Source organism: Triturus cristatus, chromosome 10, assembly GCF_964204655.1.
Source record: "Triturus cristatus chromosome 10, aTriCri1.1, whole genome shotgun sequence".
NCBI classification, from domain to species: Eukaryota; Metazoa; Chordata; class Amphibia; order Caudata; family Salamandridae; genus Triturus; species Triturus cristatus.
The window spans coordinates 1,083,174,359-1,083,198,645 of record NC_140593.1 but is presented as its reverse complement, the minus strand read 5'-3'; the positions used below and the strand labels follow the sequence as shown (position 1 = coordinate 1,083,198,645).

Here is a 24,287-nt window from a genome sequence, read left to right as displayed (position 1 = left end):
TAGCAGAATAACGTCTTGGTCCCTCATGCCATTCTATTCCAGCACAATCAACATAGAATGTCATTCGAAAACTGCTCTGAATTAATTAGCTATTGATGCTTAAGGACTTTGACTCATCAACCCAGAGGTATTCTGTGACACGCATTGCAGGAAGGGTAATCAATGAACCAATGAGGCCCTGTGAAAATTGCGTTTATTGTAGGTTTTCCAACAAATCAAGATGATTCAGGTGTTAACAAATTATTCGGGAACACTCTCAAGATAACGAACAGCTAACTAAGCCTGTCTACCCCCAAAGGCAGTTCAGAAGGACCGAAGGCATGCCTTTTCATCGTCCTCGACCTAAAAAACGATGCACCTTACCATTCGTGAGCCTCTAGGTAAAATTTGTTAAGTTAGGAATAAATTGATCTACAAAACAATTAATGTACTATTTTATTCTGAACGGAGGCACTTAATTAGAAGGGATGATTGAGAGAATGATTAACGATTTGTTCCTGAAGAAATCAATCAGTTCATAAAGTGAAGGATCAATAAATTACACAAGTAATAATAAACGTAATACAATCCAGATAACAGGGAGAGGGGAAATAGGAGCTCCCCTGGGGCAAATAAGTAACTCATCAGAAGACAAATACTGAGCTGATATATAGACAATGGAAGAGGTGAGCAAAAGCAGTCAAGAAAAGGTGTTTTACATTTGCCAGAAAAATATCCTAGTATTTTCATCCTACACTTTACATCGCCTGTGCGCTTTTTTATTGGTGTAAGCAGTTACATCTATGTGCAGCATGGTACTTAGTTGCCGACAACCCAGACATGCCATATTTTATGAATGTATAATTCATAATTTTTCAAACTGTGAAGGTTGGCATTTCATGGAGCTCCGGAAGCCTTCTGATTGCTGATATTTTGAAGCAGGAAATGAGATCAGTTGATGTATCGGTCACTGATATGTTCAACATACAGATGCTTTCTTCTTTTTAAATTGCTCCCCAATTGGTGTTCAGAATATTTCCAGAAATAATTCAGGACCTTAGTGCTTGTACAGCCACGATAATCAGATCCATTGAATGGTGAATCCTACACTAAGATTCAAATGAAGATTATCCACAAGAAGAACCTGTAGACATGGACAAAGTAAATGAAGGGAAAGAGAAACAAGGAGTTAGACCTGCTCATATATCGATCAATTTGCTCTGACTCTCCACAATCTCAAGAGGGAGAAATAATTATTTTTATGTTTTTTCAGTCACATATACTTTACCACATAATCTGCACACACTGCTCATTAAAGTACATGCTATTAGGTTAGGGCAAAGTGTTCTTTATTAATAGAGGCCAATATATTTCCATGCTTACTTTTAGGTGCAATGTTCCAACATTAGTAATCTTCAACTACAAAGTAGCTACTCTTCCTGCACCTACACCTTGAGCGTAGTTGTATTATAACTGGTTGTTACGTGGGTTTTATCGAATACTGTGGATGGTTTTCTTTCAAAATACCAGATTTGATGGTAAGTAGCAATAAGAAAACAAGTTACTTACCTGTAAACTGTGGTTCTCCAGTATTGGTATCTTTCATAGATTTATTTACAAAAAAGAGGGGGGGGGGGTTGGGGGGAGACCAAGGAGCCAATTATGGTCCAGTGTCTGTGCTCCTTATTACAATCGATCAAAAACAGAAGGGCACTGTTCCCAGGGCGCAAAAAAAGTCGCCCGAGAAGAACTAAAGAGAGTGAAAAAAGTAAAATCCCAGGTTGAGAAAAGCCCACTGGTAAGGGGAAAGACCAAGTCTTGTATCATGTTGCCCTCACACACCCCGAAGGATGTCATGCTTCATCATCGGGCGTTTTGCTCCTCGTAGGGCAGGCGCTGCAATTCCCTATTAAAATTGCCTATGGGTTACCACGTGGGAGATGCAAATGTAGTGGTACCTTAGACAAAATTAAAACCATACGCGAGGTGTAATCCCAAAGGGCACATTGTGCCCGGGTGTGACTGGCCAACATGTTTCGCGCCTCTGTTGCCATACAGGTCGTTGGCGCTTCTTCAGGACCAAAACGTAAAAAGGATCTAAAAACAAACCCTTAATATATACCAGGGCGAAATAGCAGTATATATGTACCCTACCAAGTGGTTACATGTATAACTTGGAACCGCTCCTGATATAGACCTAGGAAAGAAAAGAAAATATGTGAAATGTGTGCATCAGACTAGCTTGATGCAACACTGTGTGCCACAGCCGTGTGCACACTGTAATAAGAAAATAGAAAAGATGATAGACCCACGAGACAGAGAACACAATGCCTCTAAGCACCGGGAGACAGAGTTGAAAAAGGTGACAATATGAGTAGCAAATAGTCGGCTTCTATCATCTTTTCTATTTTCTTATTACAGTGTGCACACGGCTGTGGCACACAGTGTTGCATCAAGTTATTTTCACATATTTTCTTTACTTCCTAGGTCTATATCAGGAGCGGTTCCAACTTATACATGTAAACACTTGGTAGGGGTACATATGCTGCTATTTCGTCCTGGCGAGGAGCAAAACGCCCGATGATGAAGCACGACATCCTTCGGGGTGTGTGAGGGCAACATGATACAGGACTTGGTCTTTCCCCTTACCAGTGGGCTTTTCTCAACCTGGGATTTTACTTTTCTCACTCTATTTAGTTCTTCTCAGGTGACTTTTTTTGCGCTCTATGAACAGTGTCCTTCTGTTTTTGATCTTTCATAAATTCACATGCTTGAATCATTACCCGTCATCGAAGTGGGAGTTCCACGGTACATAAAAAGCAGTAAGTAATGACTAAGATTATACTTAATAGAGAAAAAACATTCACTTTAATATCTCGTCCTAGTCATTAGGAATGGTCCAAACTCCAGTCAATCAGGTGACAGCACCCTCTCCACAGAAGCTCGATGCTCTCACATTTTCGAGCACAAGTGCAATATAAGTATATAAAATAAACCAGGGGAGACTCTATGAGGAGGAGGGTGGGTCGCATGTGAATCTATGAAAGATACCAATACTGGAGAACCACAGTTTACAGGCAAGTAACTTATTTTCTTCTCCTCCAGTATTTGGGTATCTTTAATAGATTCACATGCTTGAATCCGAATAGATAGCAGTAGTATTTTAGGTATGTATGCTGATATAAGGCATGCAGTAGAAACAGTATGTAATCCTGTACGTATAAAATGCATTACAAATACATACATGTATATCTATATATCTATATATATATATTCACTTAAAAAACTATAGGTTTCACACATGTTATAGTTAGGTGGACATTTCACTCGTAAAAAACCAATGAAATTCCCCCGTTATAGTTAGGTCAGATAACTATAACTCGCGTGCCCGCAATCCAGTGCTCATGACGTCACATATTTCATCACTCATGACATGGTCAGTGGCATCACTCATGACATCACTGATGACATCATCCTTGTGATAGAGTGGCGGTCGCGCGAGTTATAGTTATCTGACCTAACTATAACGGGGGAATTTCATTGGTTTTTTACGAGTGAAATGTCCACCTTACTATAACATGTGTAAAACCTATGGTTTTTTAAGTGAATTTGCAAGGTTTTTTAAATGCTAATTCCTAACTATAACGTGCGTGAAACCTATGGTTTTTTAAGTGAATTTGTACGGTTTTTTAAATGCTAATTTTTTATTTTTTTTATGGTTTATCACCGTGCGCGCACCGTGCGATTTAAAAAAAAAAAAAAAAATGTTTTTTCACCCTTCGGGGTCCTTTAGGGACCCCCTGACCAAGGCTAGGGGGTCAGGAACTCTCTACCCTGCCCCCTTTTCACGTTCGCCTCTCTTTTTCACTCTCGCACCCACAACAAACAAAATGGCGACCGACACTTCCTGATTTCGACCGATTCGAACGTTGACTGACATGTAACCACCAATCAGAATTACGCTCTCGCACGTTAGGGTGCGCGCACGGTGCGCGGCTATAGATATGTATGTGCTTTTAAATACAATTTTCTCAGGAACTACTGAACAGATTGACTCCATATATGCAAAAGGCACTTCCCTGACCTGAGGACTACCTCTCTGCCAAATTTCAAGTAATTCTGTTCAGCCGTTCGGGCTGTACCTTCGACTAAAGGTCCTATGGGAAAATGCATGGGGAAAACGCGTTTTGGGACCCCCTTTTTTCTCGGCCCCCGCTTGACGAATCACCCTGAGACTTGCAGGGTAGGAGCTGAGCGGAGCGCCCCATTAGTTTTGAAAATTTTGCGAGGATTCGGCAACCGGCGCCGAAGTTATTCAAAATAAAATTTCCGATTTCCTATGGAAACACGGTCCTAACTATAACTATCTACTGGCGACCACCAGTAGATTATATATATATATATATATATATATATATATATATATATATATATATATATATATATATATATATATATATATATATATATATATTCACTGAAAAAACCATAGGTTTCACACATGTTATAGTTAGGAATTAGCATTTAAAAAACCTTGCAAATTCACTTAAAAACCATAGGTTTCACACAAGTTATAGTTAGCTGTACATTTCACTCGTAAAAAACCAATGAAATTCCACGTTATAGTTAGATCAGGTAACTATAACTTGCGCGCCCACAATAAACTGCTGATGACGTCACATATTACATCACTTATGACATGGTCAGTGACATCACTCATGACATCAATGATGACATCTGAAATGACACATTGTGCATTGCGGTCGCGCAAGTTATAGTTACCTGATCTAACTATAACGTGGAATTTCATTGGTTTTTTACGAGTGAAATGTACAGCTAACTATAACGTGTGTGAAACCTATGGTTTTTTCAGTGAATTTGTACGTTTTTTTAAATGCTAAGTTATGTATTTATTTTTAATTTTTGCGCGCACGGTAAGCTACGCGCACCGGGCGCGCGCTGTGGGCACTCGGTGCGCTTTGCGCACCGAGCGCCCACGTTGCGCATTTCGTACCGTGCACGCCTCGCCATTTTTTACAAAATATCAATTGTTTTTTTCTCCCTTGGGGGTCCTTAGATTTATATATTAAATGTGATTGTTAATTCTTTTTTTTTTTAAATTTTTTTTTACCGTACGCGTATGGTAAGCTTACCGTACGCGCACTCCGCGATTTGTTTTTAAAATTATTAAATTTATTTTTCATACTTTTTGGTCCTTCGTGAACCCCCTGACGAACGCTAGGGGGTCTGCAACTCTCTTCGTTGCCCCCTTTTCATGTTATCAACCTTTGTTTTTCAGTGCGAGAGACAGAAAATGGCGGCCGATACTTTCTGATTTCGACCGATTCGATTGTTTACAGTCATGTAACCACCAATCAGAATTGAGCTCGCGCACGGCACCATACGCGTACGGTAAGCTTACCGTAAGCGCACGGAGCGCGCTTACAGATATATATATTGATTTAAATGCTATTTTCTCAGGACCTACTGAACAGATTTACACCAGACCTGCAAAAGGCACATCCCTGACCTGAGGACTACCTCTCTGCCCAATTTCAAGTAATTCTGTTCAGCCGTTCGGGCTGTAGCTCGGACTAAAGGTCCTATGGGAAAATGCATGGGGAAAACGCGTTTTGGGACCCCCCTTTTTTCTCAGCCCCCGCTTGACGAATCCCCCCCGAGACTTTCAGGGTAGGAGCGGAGCGTAGCGCCCCATTAGTTTTGAAAAATTCGCGAGGATTCGTCAACCGGCGCCAAAGTGATTCCAAATAGAATGTTGCGGATTTCCTATGGAAACACGGTCCTAACTATAACTATCTACTGGCGACCGCCAGTAGATAATATAGAGATATATATATATATATATATTCAATGAAAAAACCAAAGGTTTCACACACGTTATAGTTAGGAATTAGAATTTAAAAAACCTTGCAAATTCAGTGAAAAAACCATAGGTTTCACACATGTTATAGTTAGCTGGACATTTCACTCATAAAAAACCAATGAAATTCCCCCGTTATAGTTAGTTCAGCTAACTATAACTCGCGCGCCCGCAATGCACTACTGATGACGTCACATATTACATCACTCATGACATGGTCACTGACATCACTCATGACATCACTGATGACATCTCAAATGACATCACTGATGACATCATCCAGTGAATGTGTGTTTTTCTGAAAATTAAATATGTTTTATATATGTATATCTCAAGGTCAATGGAAGAATAAATGGGTATATAAGTGTCTAAATGGATGCTTTGTTTTTGAAAAATTTATTGTGTAAATGACTGATTGAGTGTATCATAGTGAATACATGGCTTACTGAGTAATGTTTAAATATGAAAATATCTGTATCAGTCTCTCACTTTGTGTATAAGTGGCTGCATGGGTTGGTGATTAGCTTCATGGGTGTCTATATAGGTTATTAGTTGTTTTTTTGAGTATCAGTCTGAGTGTCTGCATGGTTCGGTGGGGGGTATTACGTAGTGCATAGGTGCATGAATGAGTGATTCACTCTTTGTATGTGTTGAAGACAGCATGTGTGCAGGACTGTATGGGTGGATGAGTGTGTGTATGGGTGTGTTAGTGAGTGAATGACTGTCTCAATAGTGTCTTTATGAGTAACTACATATCTATTAAACTAGTATATGTGACTATTGGTGTATATAAGTGAGTATATGTGAGAGAGAGAGATTGAAAGAGTTCCTGTATGAATAAGTATGTGTTTCTATAAGTGACTGTTATAAGACTAAGTATGTGTAAGTTTCCGTAGAAGTAAGTGTGGTGGTGTGTGTATAACTGTATATGCAAATAAATGTATGTTTGTTTCTTTATTAGCATGAGTGAGTATGTGTGAGTAACTCTATGGATGAGTGGCATTGTGTAACAGGATGTATAGGTGTATGAGTACATATGATGAGCGAGTACATGTATGAGTGACTGTATAGGACTGTTGGTGAATGAGTGGATGAGTATGTGGTTCTTAGAATTACTGGAGAGGTTGTTGTAACTGGTATTGGTATGTCCATTGTTTTGAAAATGTTAGTCTCTATTTTTGAATGTGTGTATCAAAGGTTATATTAGGGGAAGAGGAGGTCTGCCACTATCACAAGGATGATGTCATCAGTGATGTCATTTGAGATGTCATCAGTGATGTCATGAGTGATGTCAGTGACCATGTCATGAGTGATGTAATATGTGACGTCATCAGTAGTGCATTGCGGGCGCGCGAGTTATAGTTAGCTGAACTAACTATAACGGGGGAATTTCATTGGTTTTTTACGAGTGAAATGTCCAGCTAACTATAACATGTGTGAAACCTATGGTTTTTTCACTGAATTTGCAAGGTTTTTTAAATGCTAATTCCTAAATATAACGTGTGTGAAACCTTTGGTTTTTTCATTGAATTTCTAAGGTTTTTTAAATGCTAATTCCTAACTATAACGTGTGTGAAACCCATGGTTTTTTCAGTGAATTTGCAAGATTTTTTAAATGCTAATTCTTATATTTACCTTTTTTTTTCAATTTTTTTTACATATTTTTATTTTAATTTTCTATCCTTTTTTAAAGACTATGGTTAAATTTAAAAAATTCTACAATATATTTTTTATTTTTACCATTTTTTTAAACTAAACAGGTAAGATTTATTAGTATAACAGTGGGTTTTTTTTCCCCTTTTTTTTGTATTTTTTTAACGTGCGCGTACGGTAAGCGCACGTCTTGCTTTTATAACGTTAGATTTCTACGCTGTTTGCGTTCAGTTACGCAATTTGTGTAGACGTACGTCATGCGTGCGCAGCGCGTAACGCGTACGCTGCACGCGCATGTTACGCGGAAGTGAAGGGGCGTGCCTGTTTTGCGCATACGCGCGTGCGCGTGTCTTTTTTACGCGCATGCGTACTTTTGCCGTAAGCACTCCGTAAGCGTAACGTACGCGCACGGTAGGTCATGTGATCAAGAAACAAAACTTTTGATTGGTTTAAAGTACTTTAAGTTCTAGAACTCTCCTACACCACACCCATTCCCCTCATTTCTGCTTGTGATCCCTTAGGAGAAGGAGCTGAGTTGTCTTTGTGATACGATGGCAGAACAGCAGACCTCTTCTGAGAGTGAGGCTAGCAGCACTACTTTGAGGCAGAGAAGGAGGAAACAAAAGAGCTCTTTCATATGGGAGTATTTTTCTTTTCCAGAGGGCAAGAAAAAGGTAAATGCACCCTTAGTGACTTGTAAGCTTTGTGGCCGTGTACTTTCAAGAGGGAATCCCAACAAGAAGTATTCCTTCGGGAATCACACCATGTTGAGACACCTTCATGATGTACACGGTAGGACATATGCTCGACATACTGAAGGTAACCCTTCAGTAAGTCAACCAAGCACATCCACAGCAGCTCAGCCTGGTCCATCATCTGCAGGGCCGAGTCCATCTTCGGCAGGTCAGCTGAGCCCTTCATCTGTGGGGGGGAGCATCTCCTTTTTCTGGTCCTCTGGAAACCAACCATCGGTTTGCGAGGGTTTTAATTCGGTGCGCCACTTGTCATGATCTAATTTGTCATAGGGAGACCAGTGTTGCCCTAGTGAACAATTTAATAGATCAGCACATTTGTCGTACCGACTAATATTCCCATTCTTTCTTTCCTCTGTCCCTGCATGAACACAACGGCTCTTTTAAGAGCCAACCTTACCTTTTAACTTTTTTTTATATATTTTTTTAAACTTTTTTTTATTTTTTTTTTACCGTACGCGTACGGTACGCGTAATTTTTTTTTTTTTTTAAACAAACACAAAAAATCAATTATCACATTACAAGGTCCTTGAGAGACTACAATGAAAAACTGAAAATGTGATTGTGGAGAAGTGGAAAAAAGGGACCATGAAATTTTTGACTTACCATACCCACTCAAAAAACTATTTATTAATTAAAATTTAATTTTAATTGCTTTAAAAATGGTTCAAGTTTTCGAAAATTTTCTATCTCAATCTGAAAAAAAAGAAAAAAGTATTATTTAATAAAACATTTTATAATACAGTACACATATTTACGTATTTTCCCCAAAAATGTTTTGCCTTTTTTTTTGCTGTTTTCAGAATATATTGCATTTCACTATAAATTGTGAAAGCAATTGCATTCATCATTTAACAGCGGGCAAAAAAAAAATAACAATCTCAAAGATTGTTTTAAAAAAGCCCAGAATCTCTTTTTACTTAAACATAACATTATAGAAATGCATAATATTCTAAAAAAATATCATCTAATATCAATACTTATTTCTTTAAAATACCGTCTGACATTTTTGTTTCAGAAGTATAATCACAAAAATATATCTCAAATAACTCCACAATACATCTGGTTCCATTTCCTTTAGGCCAAATAGTAATTTTGAAATTCTTTTTGATTAAATTTCCAATGTTAATCCAATAAAATTCTAAAGTTTAAATTGTACAGATCTCACCGATTCTCTAACATTTTGGTTTCCGAAAGATTAATTAATAATTAAATAAGTCCACAATACAATTGTTTACCTTTCCTCATGGCCAAATAGTAATTTTAAAAATCTTTTTTGAATAAATTTCCAATGGCAATCCAATAACATTCCAAAATTTAAATTGTGCAGATGTTACCGATTTTGTCTAAATTTTTGGTTTTCCAAAGTTTCATTAAAAATTTAAAAAGTCCACAATACAATTGGTTACCTTTCCTTTAGGCCAAATGATAATTTTAAAAATCTTTAAATTTGAAAATTCCAATGGTAATCCAATAAAATGGTAAAATTGTTTTGTACAGATCTTGCCAAGTCTCTCTAAAATTTAGGTTTCAGGAAGATTAGATAGGAATTTGCTAAATCAAAAGGCAAACGTTGCTTGAAAATCAATTGGGAATCATTACACAGTGTCCAGCCTTTTTCACATTTAAGATAAACTGTGTAATGTCCAGAAGTAACAGTAGGTCCTTCATGGAAAATTATTGCAACTGTTACAAAAGTTTTTCCTGAAATTGATAATTGCTGTCCTGTAAACTTCTTTATTAAAGTATCCAATTTTGAACCATCAGCTTTACATCGTTGCATCATTAAAATTACATATTGTCTGTATTCCTTTAAAATTAACGTTGAAAACATTTCAGATTGACACTCACCGCATTCCATGCTATGATTAGCATCTTTAACTAATTTAGCAAAAGTGACTGTTTTACTTTCTGGCAATGTTAAATAAATAAACCTTTCAGAATCAACATTAGAGCCACATGTATTGTAACAGTTTTCACAACTATGTTCCCATTTATAAGAGACACCAAACATATTTTCAATGGGAACCCCTTCTTCTTCCAGTACCTGAAGAAAAAACATCAAGAATTCCTGTGCGTCTTGCTGTACATTTTGAGAAAACTGTGTTCGTCCTGAACATACATCTAAAAGTTTTCTAATTTCAGTAGCACTTTCTATTTGAGTTTTATCATTACTGAAAAAGGAGACTCAACTCAGAACAGAATCTTTTTCTCTGATTTACTATTATCTGCTCTTGCACACTTTCCAGATAAAATGCAACATTCAGCTCTACATTAGCGTAGCAGTTGACACCAGAGCTATTTTCAAAATGACATCCTACAACCTCTTCTTCATTTTCCTTTTTCTTTTTGCTTGCAATTACATCACTCCTTTTTTTTCCCCTCCTCTCTACATCTTCATTACAGATATTCTCATTTCTCCTTTTACGAGAAACTACACGTTTCTCCAACACAGGATACTGACCTAAATGAGGAGCATAGGTTCTTCTTAATCTATTATACTCCTTTACACAATTTGTATCAGCACTAACTTTTGAGTCATCAAAGTCTATCATGAATAAACCAGATAATGTTTTCACTCGTGACAAAGCTACATAAGCCATACCTTCTTTGAACACAGTTGAACCAATGTTCACAAAAGCACAATCTACAGTCAATCCTTGAGACTTGTGAATAGTTACAGCATATGCTAGAGAAAACGGAAACTGCTTCCTACGTACATACAAGTCTTTCACAAGCATGAAACGAACTGAACAACGACAAATGTCTTTAACTTCTTCTATCTGATCAAATTTTATTTTTAAACATTCAATTCCATCTTTTTTCTGATAATTAATAAAACCCACAACTCTTCCCATAGCTCCATTAACTAAACCTTTTTCAACATCCAAATTTCTCCTTAAAAATACTCTACAGTTCATGCAAACATATAGATTTTTTTCTAATCCAGCTGTTTTGGAAATGTTCTTCTCTAGTGAATCCAATTTATTTTTCAGTGTGCTTGTTAATGTGATTGTAATTCTTCCATCCTCAATTTTGTCCACTGCTTCCAATTTCCTGATATCTTCCTTTTCCAATTTTAAAAGCTCCTCATTGAATATTGAGCATTCACGTAGAGTTGGCATTAAGCAGATGACACTTTTCTTTTCTGCAATGTTCTTGTATATCTTCTCTGCAACTATTTCTTCCTTTGGAAATAAATTATGTAGCAGCCGACTCTAATGCTTTTTTGCCAACTTCTGTGAGTAGTCCAATTCTGATATCTTTCAGAATACTTCCATATTCTTCATCGTTTGCTTGCCTCATATTAGTAGTAAGTTCCTTGTACTCAAAGAAGGACCAAATATTTGCATTACCGATGCTTCCCAATGACGTCTTTGTGTCTTCATGTGTCACAGTATTAAACACTGGTTGTCCTTTAACTGGAGTAAGTTGTAGAAGATCCCCAAAAACTATGACATGTTTTCCACCAAATAACACGTCATAGTCTGTCCTTAGAATTTGCTGCATTCTTAAATGCACAAAGGCAAGCATTAAGTTTGATACCATGCTCACCTCATCAATAATGAGAACTTGCATCTTCTTCAATACTCTTGAAACTTCCAAGCATGCTTCTCCAGTTAGCTTGTTGTATTGTATTTTGTTCTCATGCTCCACTGGTAACATTAGCAAACGATGTAAGGTGATTCCTTTTATGTTATATGCTGCTAACCCAGTTGGAGCAGTAACCACACAAGACAAAGTAGAATCCGTTTTTTGCTGTAGGTAGCTTCTGATGACTTTTATTAAGAAACTTTTTCCAGTTCCAGCTTGTCCGCTTACATACATCCTGATTGGATGAAATGATGTGCATGAGCACTCTTGTTTTTCATGTAGAAACCCGTGATCAATTTTGCTTCTGATCTCTTCATAAATTTGTTGCTGCTCTTCATTCAGTTGTCTTTCCAAATTTTGTAAGTCTATAAATTCTTCTTGAGCTTGATTCATAGCCGTTTCCACTTCATTCATGGCTATTGATGCTTCATTTTCAACGATTGGTTGTCCTAGGGCATCTTGACTGAGTGTTCCTGAACTTTGGCTGTCTTGAGAACTGTCTCTAGCTACTTCAGCTGCAATTGTAGTTTCCTGTTCAATTTCTTCATTTAACATTTGCAGATAAGTTGAGAATGTACTGCATTGTATGCTGTCTTTGCAAGCATTAAAAGAATCTTCATAGCTTTGAAATTCTCCCAGTAGTTCGTCCTCTGTACGCCATGGTTTAAACAGCTGTAAAAGAGCCAAGTAGTAAAATTACTTTTTGTCAGTAGTGTCGCAACTCAGCTTCCTGTGATTTATCAAACTTCCTTTTGTTTGCTTCACCAAACATCCTTCTTCACCAATGACTTTATATTTTCCATTGTTGATGTCTTCTGCGGCTTTCCGTGAATAAATGTAGTTCTGCAGCACTTCATAGAGACACATGTTCTCCAGATGATGACTTCTTTTTGGATAATATGTGTCCAACATGTTTGATTTCCAAAATATCTGTACTTTCTGGGTCATTCTCGGCCAAATATTCAATTTCTCCAACAGATTTCAGTACCCGATTTCTCATTGCTGCAAGGCCTAAACTTGCCCAAATTCTTCTTCTTGATTTCGAGTAGAGACTTGCAGAAGATAACCTATCTGAACATTCGTAGGATCCAATTTCTCGATGCGATAACATCTTTAAACTGAAACTGTACAGCTTCTTACTGACAGTCTTCTCGTGAGAAATCTCTTCCCACATTTCTTTCAATTCAGTTTTTTCAGATTCAGTAATGTAAGACGTTACATATCGAGCAACAGCAATGGAATTGTCAGCTACATACTGTATATCCATGTTAGCATTCCACATGGATAAAATGACTGGGTTGTAGTCATTTATATTTTTTGATTCTTCTTTTCTTTTTAGGTTGTAGGTATTCTTAGGTGATTTTCTTGTGATAGTATGTCTCACAGATGACATAAAACTGTTTACTCTTCCATTTGAAAGAACAGGTCTAGGAAATCCAAATCGACATTTAGTGTAGTATTTATCTTTGCTCTTGTATTTCCGTCGACAGTATTTTCCACACCGATGACTTTGGAAACGTAAAACTTGCTCCTTTAACTTTTTCCTCTTCTGTGCTTTTTGATATAGCACATGTTGCATATTCTTCAATGTAAGATAACACTGCTTCATCAGTATCTGTTCCAAACTTTGGGGCATCCTTGATCCACAACAGCATATGAATATGAGGAGCACCTCTTGCCTGGTACTCTTTTCTCCAAAAGAAATCCACTACTTCTCCAAGGGGTGGATTTTTTTTTATTGCAGATGAAGGACATCATAGCCTCAAATCTATGATTGAAATATCTGCAAACATTAACCGGATCCAATGAGCACAGTTCTCCTGCTGTCTTGTATTCAATGTTTTTAATGTTTGAATTTGCCTCTCGTAGAAAATCCAGTAAATCATCCCAAGCGTACTCAGCACAGCTTAGGGTAAGGAACCATGTTGGTGTTCCTAAATTCCGTAACATGCATTTTAATTCACCATGGCGTCGGTACCAATATTCATTTGTCCCACGCTGACAAGCCATCAGATTGATCAGTTGTGTTTCCAAATGATCATCTCGGTGCTGCACTTTCTCCATAAAATCCTTAGCAGACACATTTTGTAAATGTACTCCACTTTTTAAAATGTGATTTACTGCATAAGATAGTGCAGACAAGTCGCTTTCAAATAAAAGATGGAACAAATAAGGAATACTTTGTTGAAATCTGGGATCTTCTGCATATAGTCTTGTAGTCCGATACTCAGAAGCTGGAATCTGTTCTGGACGTTCATCGTATCGTCCTCCTTTTCCTTTAGGAAACAGCTGGGGAAAACATCGAGCTTCCAAGCTCTCCTCCCATACACTCACGGGAGTTCCTTTTGCTTTCTTCATCTGAAGCAGATCAATATTGTCTCCCATAACTTCTTTTGAATGTAGAGGATGTATGCTAAAATGTTCATAAATTTCTTCTTCCTTTGACTTGTCCACTTTTTCAATTTGTCCAGTTGGTGTTTCTGTGTCTTCTTGTAAATCTTCTTCTTCTTCTTCTATATAAATTGATTCATACCATTTGTTATTCCTTTTCAAATACAAATTTGCTCTTTGTACTTTCCGTACATCTACCAGCTCCTGCCAAATCTTCTTATTCTTTGTAGGTACACCATTAACCAGAATAACTAATGGTTCAGTTTCCAAAGTATCTGCATCAATAGTTTCCATATTTTTTTTCAAATCCAAGGGCAAATACACCACTCTACCTTTTAAACCTCTCAGTAAATCTGAAGGAGGTAATTTACCAGTTTTGGGCTCCATACGTACTATGGTCTGGAACGGATGAACACATTGAATAAGTATAGACTCATATGTATTTAATTCAGAAAGTTCGGCAGGAATAACATCCAATTCTAAATTATTATGTACAGCTCTGGTTGGCATTCTATTTTCCTCTAACTTGTTGCAACAGTATTTACAAATACGCTGATCTTCACCCAATTCAAAACAATTTTCAAGAAATATATATGTGGCAAAATCCTTCCACTTATAATTATCTTCATTTTCACTCTTTCTGTAGAGATCAACATTCCTAGTTTGTTTTCTATAATGAGTTCTGCGGCAACAAATACAAGTTATATTTGGTCTTTCATTAGAGATTATTGCAAATTTTGTTATGTGATCATTAAATGTTTTACTTACAGAGGGTTCTACATTCTCTTCCACTTCTTCCTCATTTACTGTGTCCTTTTCTGCACCGTCTTGTACAGGACCAAAGTAACAAAACTGAATTTCATCAACAACCTTCTCTACATCTGATACCGATCCACGGAACAGAGCCCTATTCAATTCATCTAACTTTATTGCTGGACTTTTAGCAAAATACAACCGTCTCACAAACTTTCTCATTTCAGTATGATGAACAGCCAGCATCCTAAAATGATGGAAAACACTATTACACACTTTTCTAGATAGACAAGCCAGAGAATGACCCTGCAAACCAGTATTCTCTCTCACTCTGCATGGATCTAGACTTTGAAGCACCTTAATCTTCTGTTTTACACTTTTTTTTACTATATTCTCTTAGAAACTCACGAAATTTATCAATAGATTCCTGACGCACAGTGCAAATACTACTACAATTCCAAGTGTACACTGGGGCTTTAGGACGTCTCCCCATAGCCTCATCCGCCATCACTTGTACCTCATCTCTTGGAACCATTATCTCCTTCTCCATTATGCAACCATTTTTCACTTCATAAGCACGACCTCTGGTGTCAACTGCATGCAGCAAACTATTACTTTGAAAATAACTCTCTTCATTAAAAAAAGGTTCACTACTTGAACTATGCATCCATTCTCCTAAAAACACTTTACAAAAGTTTGTTCTTTTCACTACTCTTTTCCTTTTGCTTTGTGATTTCAGTACATTAACCATTTTATCTAATGTACGCATCCTATTCAAAATTAAAATGAATAGTTTCCTTTTTAATTCTAATGCCTTTGCTGCAATAGCTTCAATTTCTTTTTTTCTCTTGTAATATTTTGCCTTTTTCTTATATTTCTTCACATCCTTTATCAAATTGGACATAACTCTTCTCTGAAACATTTTTCTACGTATCTCTTTAAACGCTGTTTTTCTGTTTAAGTTAATCTTTGTTATTGCAGAAGGTATATTTGCATTAACTAAATTCTCAATTTTTTCCTGTCCTTTTCTATTGAAAACATTCTTTCCAGTACAGACATTTTGTACATTTTTCCTTTTTTTGAAGATGTTCTTTAAAAAATCTTTTGTCTGCTTACCAGAAGACTTTCTCTTTTTCCCAACATGAGCATCTCCAACTAACTTAGGTCCTCCAGTTGTCTTCAAATATAGTTTTTTTTGTGGTTTTTTGTTACTCTGGATTTTGTAGGCATCTTAAATTTTGTCCACTGCTCTTCAGCAATACCTGAAAAAAACAAAAAAAAAATTCCTTTTTTTATATTTAAATATATTACTACATTTTTTATGATCTTTTCAAATCTTAAAATACTAAGTACCCCTTTCCTAGAAGTGAAAATCAGAATAACATTCACAAATTAAATATCTAAAAACAATTCCTGTGTGCACACAGAGTCATGCTTTGAAATTAGGCAGAAAACGAAATTTCTTTGCCAATTGGAAAGCACACATTCTACTACTTTTTTGGCAAGTAATAAGTACTTTTACAGTCTGACACATTTTGAATCCACTTTTCAGATTCTGATAAAAGCACATGTCCAAACTGCTTTTTGAGACCAGCACCATGTGTAACCTGGGTGACTGACTACACTCCAGCAAGGGCAACCAGCCTTAGTGATGCTGAATGTATTTGCATTACTGACTGCAACCTCAAACCCAACTCGGTTGTGAATACTGTGCATGATTCCACAGGATAAGCAGCTGGGTGTGTGCTAAGAGTCTGCTTCTGCATAAAAAAATAGCTCCCCCTTTCCATCTAATGCAAATGTAAAATCACCAGAGCAATACCAAACAGATTTCTGAGACCAGCAACATGTGTAACCTGGGTGACTGACTACACTCCAGCAAGGGCAACCAGCCTTACTGATGCTCAATGTATTTGCATTACTGACTGCTACCTCAAACCCTAAAAGTATTCCTCATTTATACCACTACACCTTAATTTATGGTGAAAACATAGTCCATATTATTTTACATGTTTTTATTTGCATTATTAAGTGCAACCTCAAACCCCACTCAGTTGTAAATACTGTGCATAATTCCACAGGATAAGCAGCTGGGTGTGTGCTAAAAGTCTGCTTCTGCATAAAAAAATAGCTCCCCCTTTCCTACTAATGCAACTGTAAAATCACCAGAGCATAACGCAATAAATCTCTGCCTGTAATTTCTCTTTGCACACAGAGTCATGTTTTCATATTAGTCTGAAAACGTAATTTCTTTGCCAATTTGAAACCACACTTACTACTCTTTTTTTTGGCAAGTGATAAATACTTTTACAGTCTGACACATTTTAAATCCACTTTTCAGATTCTTAAAAAAGCACATGTCCAAACAACATTTTCAGACCAGCAACATGTGTAACCTGGGTGACTGAGTACACTCCAGCAAGGGCAACCAGCCTTAGTGATGCTGAATGTATTTGCATTACTGACTGAAACCTCAAACCCCACTCGGTTGTGAATACTATGCATGATTCCACAGGATATGCAGCTGGCTGTGTGCTAAGAGTCTGCTTCTGCAGAAAAAATACCTCCCCCTTTCCATCTAATGCAAATGTAAAATCACCAGAGCAATACCAAACAGCTTTCTGAGACCAACAACATGTGTAGCCTGGGTGACTGACTACACTCCAGCAAGGGCAACCAGCCTTACTGATGCTGAATGTATTTGCATTACTGAGTGCAACCTCAAACCCTTAAAGTATTCCTTATTTATACCAGTACACCTTAATTTATCGTGAAAACATAGTCCATATTATTTTACATGTTCCTCACATTTAAATTTCTCCCAAAACAGAAAATGATAAACACAACTTCAACAAAAGGAATTCCAATTCTATTATTCATTTCTTAATTTACCATATACATCCCCTCTCAAACTCTAAACTCACCTTTAAAATTAGTTAGTTGTGAAAGAAATGTGGCACTCAAACAGCAGATTATCAGAGCCAGGATCTCTGTTCTGTACACCTCTCTCCTCTCAGCAGAACCAGATAATGGCAAAGTTTCCCTCTCTTTTTCCACACATATACATGTAAGTTTCAAATCTCAGTGCTTCCCCCTTTTTTTCAAATGTAATCACACATTTCTATTGGTTGAAAACCAACCCTTTTCCAAAAGTACCCTTCCCCCAACTTGACTTCTGCCTAGTACCCTTCCCCCAACTTGACTTCTGCCTGCTACCATAGCAACAGCTCATGAAACACTGCTGTGCAGAGTTAGGTCAGAAGTTCACCAAACAATGTTTCATTTCCAAAGAGCAGGAGTGCTTGACTTTTCAAACCTAACAACAAATCCATAGTACTGTTCTTTGGTAACACATTTTTCTGTACCAATACAAAACATGCTTCTATAAATTTACACATACAGCCTAGTTTTTATTGTAGAATGGTATGAAACAGCCAATCAGTTTATTTAAAAAAAAAAACAAATATGTATGCCTCCATTTCCAAACTGTCTTTAATTTCTTTTTACCATTCTACTGAATTACACCTCCTGAGTGCATCCAGTTCTCCTTTGAAGATGTTCACAGTGTGGATTGTAGGGCACAGCTATGTCTTCTGGAGTGAAAAGTATGCAGAGAAAACAGGTATGGTGAGAGACCTTGCTTTGCCAAATGTAGAAATTAAATGGATTGGTCAGAGAGGGTTAAAGTGGCACCAATTGATGCCATTGGTGAAATCCTTCATGCAAATCCAACACCCTGACCTCATAATAGTGCACTGTGGTGGCAATGACCTAGGCACTTTGACTGGGGTAGGTCTGGAAATGCTTATGAAGGAGACCTTAGCACAACTGTTTTCACTTTTCCCTAAAACTGCCTTTGTGTTTTCTAACATATGCCAAAGGCAAAAATGGAACTGGTCCAATCATTTCTGTCCACAGATTGACAAAGCAAGAAAGCACGTCAACAAATCTGTTTCTGCTTTTCTCCGAGACTATGGTATGGGTTCCATTTACCACAACAACTTGCGTTACGACATGCAAGACATTTATAGAGGAGCTGGTGTGCACTTCAATGATGAAGGGAACAGAGTCTTCCTCTTGAACCTTAGACTCTGCATCGGTACTTACTTGTAGGTACCACTAAAAAATCACTTCATAAACACAACGGCTCTTTTTAGAGCCCCCTAATATCTAAACACTTAAATCTGCATTTCATTTCTTTTTTTATTTTTTTTTTCTACCGTACGCGTATGGTGAGCTTACCGTACGCGTACCCCGCGATTTTTTTAAAAATTAATAAATGTTTTTTTTGTACTTTTCTGTCCTTCTTTGACCCCCTTTCAAATGTTAGGGGGTCTGTAACTCTCTTCCTTGCCCCCTTTTCAAGTTATCTCCCTTTTTTTTTCTGACTGAAACACACGAAATGGCGGCCGCCGCTTCCTGGTTTCGACCGATTCGAATGTTTACTAAGATCTATCAGCCAATCAGATTCGCGCTCGCCACCGTACGCGTACGGTAAGCGCACGGTAAGCGCACCGTAAGCTGGCTCAGATATATATATTGATTTAAAGGCTATTTTCTCAGAATCTACTGAACAGATTTACACCAAACCTACAAAAGGCACTTCCTTGACCTGAGGACTACCTCTCTGCCAAATTTCATTTAACTCTGTTCAGCCGTTCGGGCTGTAGCTGTGTCTAAAGGTCCTATGGAAAAATGCATGGGAAAAACGCGTTTTGGGACCCCCCTGCTATGAAGTATAACAAAATCCTTTGTAAACTGAAGGAAAGGATGACGAACAGTGAAAGCATGTATGTCGCTTACTCGCCTGGCTGACGTGAGATTCAGCAGAACAGAGTTCTTCAATGTAATGCATTTGAGGTCTGCTCTATGAACGGGCTCAAAAGGGCTCTTCATAAGTTGTACTAATACAATGTTGAGATGCCAAGGCGGAGGTGGATGCCTAATTGGAGGGAACATTCTAAACAATCCTTTAAGAAATTATTTTATCATTTTTGATGACCATAGCGACTGTGGCACATTATGCCGCCGAAATCTGGAGACTGCCGCTAGGAAAACCTTAATAGACGAATGGGAGAGGCCAGATTTAGCCAGCTGCAAGTAGAAAGGTAGTAACTGTTATGGCGGAGATTGGATAGGATGTACTTCTGAACTTGCACACCAATGGCGGAATCTCTTCCACTTAAGCTTGTAAGTTTTTATAGTGGACGGCATGCTAGCTTTTGCCAGGACTTCCTGACAGTCAGCAGGGATGGTTCGCTCGGCGAACTCATAGTGTTCAGGAGCCAAGCCGATAATCGTAGCGATGTTGGGTCCGGATGGCAAACTTGGCTGTGATTCGTTAATAGCAAGTTCGGTATTGGACGTAACAACCTGGTTTTGCACTCCGATAGGAGAAGCTCTGTGAACCAGAACTGGTGAGGCCACTTGGTTACTATGAGTAGTATTCGGCAAGGTTCCTTCCTCATCTTCCGTAGCACCCTTGGGATTAAAGGAATCAGAGGAAAGGCGTAAGTATAAATCTTTGACCAATTTATCAAAAACACATTCCAGCACGATCCCTGTTGGGGTAGCCAGGTGGCGAAGAATCCGCATTTGCAGTTCAGACTGTTCGCAAACAGGTTTAGCTTCGGTTTGCCCCATAACAGAAAGATGCGATCCATCGTCGATTGGTGGAGTTCCCACTCGTGGTTGGGTGTGATTGACCTGTTCAAGGAATCCGCCCGGATATTGGCAAATCCTGGAAAATGTTCTGCTGTTAACGTTATCTGCTGGGCTGGTTAGGATAGCGTAGTCTAACGTGTCCCTCCTTATTTGTTTAGATAGTGCATACTTGTTGTATTGTCTGTCCGGAGTACGACTCATGCTCCTGAAATTGAGAGAAAGTATTTCAGGGCCAGGAATATTGCTTTTAACTTTAACTTTGAATCCCTGCCTGTCGTAGGTGGGCCACCACAGGTGCTAGGATCTTGGTGAACACTTGGGGCGCTGAACGAAGGCCAAATGGTAAAACACGGAATTGATAATCCATGCCAGACACTCTGAAGCATAAGAATTTCCTGTGCTTGGGGAGAATGGGGATATGAAAATAGGAGTCTTAAAGGTCTAAGGTAGTCATGTAATCTTGATTTACTAATTGAAGCACCTCCTGAAGAGCTAACATACCTAAAGGTTTGCTTTTTCAGGAATTTGTTGAGGCAACGAAGGTTTAAGATGGGACGCCATTCTCCCCATTTCTTTCTTATGAGAAAAATATTGAATAAAATCCTGTTCCTCGCTGTGCACCTGGTACCACTTCGATATCTCCTTTGTGCAACATTATCCTTATCTGAGATGAATATCGAGATTGGCCTTGATACGGTTGGTACTATTTATATTGATTCAAACCTCTCCGAAAGGAGGACGAGCCACGTCCTCTGGCTCCACAAAAAGGCTGCTTCTTGAACTGCAGAGTGCCTAGAGCCTTTGCAGTATCTGTATCTTTTTTAATAGTTTGTAGCTCTTTGTCATCCTCATCATCCTGGCACTTTATCCGAAGGTCTGAAGGACTGCGAGCCAAGCCGAACATGCCATCGTCCTCTGAATCTTCCTCCTCATCTTCATAATCAAACATCTCCTCTGGAGGACAGAGAGATTCCTTACTAGGAGAAGTGTGGATAGGTAAAATCACTTTTTGAGAATCTCTTCTCTTAGACTGAGGAACTGTAGCTGACAAAACAGTGTCCTGGGTAGCTTTCCCCCTCATTGACGCAGAATCTGAAGTATTTTCGTGAGATAAGGGCAAAACCGTCAACGGGGCCAGCAACGACGACTATGTCAAACAAACCGTTGACGAGGAAGTTGACAACAAAGCTTTCGCCAACCGTTCTTCTGTCAACAGTTTCGAAGTCGACGAAGATAGACAACGGAGGTCAGTGTCCGTAGTCTTTGGCTCCATTGACGGGGCTACTGTCGACAAGGGATCTTGTTTTTTCATCGACAGGCGCAGCAGTGATAAGAGATCCGTCAACTATTCTTTAAACGAAAGTCCTTTATTTCTCGTCGACATTGAAGACGATGCTGTCTTCAATGTAGATGGTCTCACCCTTACAGAGACTATAGTTGAAGGAGACGAGGACGACAACATGATGAGCTTGGACTGAGGTGAAGAGAAGGTCCACGTCGTTGTCATGGCGACGTAAGCTTTCATTGATGTGGGTGTCCTTGATGGCTTCGTCGACGGAGGGTCTTTTTGAGGTAATTGAATCGTCTACGGAAGAGACCTAGACGTTGGTTTTATCTTGGATGCTGTAGAAGGCGTAGAGGCCACAGAATGACCCTTGTGAGAAGTTGACTCCTTTTTCAGAAGAAGTAGAGGGCTGGTCATAAGAGTTTAAAGTGTGGTGATGTTTCTTCAGCACCATAACAGCCTTAGGGGACACCAACTCCGCCTCACTGGTCCTCTTTTTAGAAGCAGTAGTTTTGAGCGAGGAATCACTATCCTCATCAGACAGAGGATTGTCCTTAGTTATAACTTCTGTAGCCACAGAAGAAGACTTTCTTCTCTATCTTTCAGTCTTTTGAGAGAAAGTTCTGCAAATCATACGGTCTCTCACCTGATGATCAGGGTGAAGGCAGTAGATATGCTTCTCGTGGGGATCACCCAAATGAAGTCTGAGTTTCCCACAAGAGTCACAATGCCTGAAAAGAGATCTCTTTGAAGAAAACATGCTGATCTGAAGATGAGAAAAGATTCGGTAGGCCAAAGAGAAAGTATTGAGCAGAGCTCAGGGAGATTCCCTTCACAACGACGTGCGTTAGAAAATCAGAAAGCCTGGAACCTCGGTGGAGAGGGTTCTAGAGGGTGCTGTCGCCTAGTTCGCTTGAGTTTGGACCATTCCTAATGACTAGGATGAGATATTAAAGTGAATGTTTTTTCTCTATTAAATTTAATGTTAAAGTCATTACTTACTGCTTTTTATGTAAAGTGGGACTCCCACTTCGATGACGGGGAATGATTCAAGCATGTGAATCTATGAAAGATACCCCAATACTGGAGAATATCTTAATATTTGTAAAACAAAACTGTACGAGGCATCACATTTTCAAATCAACAGTACCAATTTTATCAATCCTAAAATGATAAAACCCAAGCTAACTTTGCAGGAATTTGAATCAGTGACCTGAAGATTACATCAGATTGATCCACAAATCTAATCTATTTTACTATCTGGACAATGAGCTATTTCCTAACTTTCAGACATATTACGGTAATGCCTTACTGGCTTATGCAGTTAGTCAAAATTGATCATATTGTTAATTAAGAAATCTTCTATCTTTTGTTTATTACTGCTTATGTGCCATCTCTGCAATACATAACAGTCTATCTATTCTGGAAACTCAGCAAAACATGACTCACTATGGAGGCAAGAAACATGCATTATCAATTGCCCTCATGAGTCCAGTACGGTTAACTTCAACACAACAACATGAACAGTAGCAGCACCAAAGTAATCTCATTTGCCACAGTGTTCATTTGGACAAAGCTGTGGGAACTGCCTCTTTTCTGCTTTGCACAAACACTAACAAATAAATGATATGACTAAATACTGTGTATTTTTAAGTAACAATGTGTTGTCTAGCACTGCTTTTTGGATAAATACATGCATATGGAACTTCCTCCTCCGAGAGATGGCAAGGTTGCTTGCGGGGGCGCAAGGGTCTCAGGGATAGTGGTAGTGGGTGACGAAGGGGCTTAGTGTATGGGGGTAGCTTTCTGCGAGGGCCAGAGATTCAAGAAGGAGAGTTTGGTGGGGTGCAGGAGGTTCTTTAGCTCCAGAATGGAATTGTGGATGCTCCGGGTTAGTTTGGTAGCTCTGCGGTGGAGAGTATCAATATCTCTATAAGAGGGAAGTTCTTGCAGGCAGGGGGCCGATTGTATGCGAGGGATTCTGATGGAATGTGCTGGTAGCCTAGTGGTGGGGCTGAGTCGATCAATAGCTCTATAAAAGGGAAGTTCTTGCGGGCCGATAGGATGGGAGCAATTCTGACGTACTGTGCTGGTAGCCTAGTGGTGGGGCTAGGTCGACCAGTGCCGTCGGCCCTAGTAGGCGTTTTAATAACCATATGTACGGGAAGATTTTGCGAGCAGGAGGTTAAGGGTTTGGGGACGCTTCTGTTTGCATGTGCTGGTAGCATGGAAGAGGGGCTAGGTTGGCTGGAGATGTGAGCCCTAGGGGGAGTTTTGGAAGTCGGCAGAGAGGGGAGAGCTTGCAGGCCTGAGTTCTGTGGTATAGGTGCGCAGT

The 24,287-nt window shown here is 38.7% G+C and overlaps 1 protein-coding gene across 1 annotated transcript in view; it reads right to left on the bottom strand.

Annotated features, from left to right (window-relative positions):
* Positions 1-422: 422 nt before the first annotated feature.
* The window catches only part of LOC146796600 (lysosomal alpha-glucosidase-like), an 854,317-nt gene continuing 830,452 nt past the window's right edge, over positions 423-24,287 (bottom strand). The window contains exon 20 of the mRNA XM_085629244.1: positions 423-1,123. Within this exon, the coding sequence (XP_085485370.1) occupies positions 1,061-1,123 (63 nt within the window). The 3' untranslated portion in view covers positions 423-1,060. The remainder of the gene's footprint in view (positions 1,124-24,287) is intronic.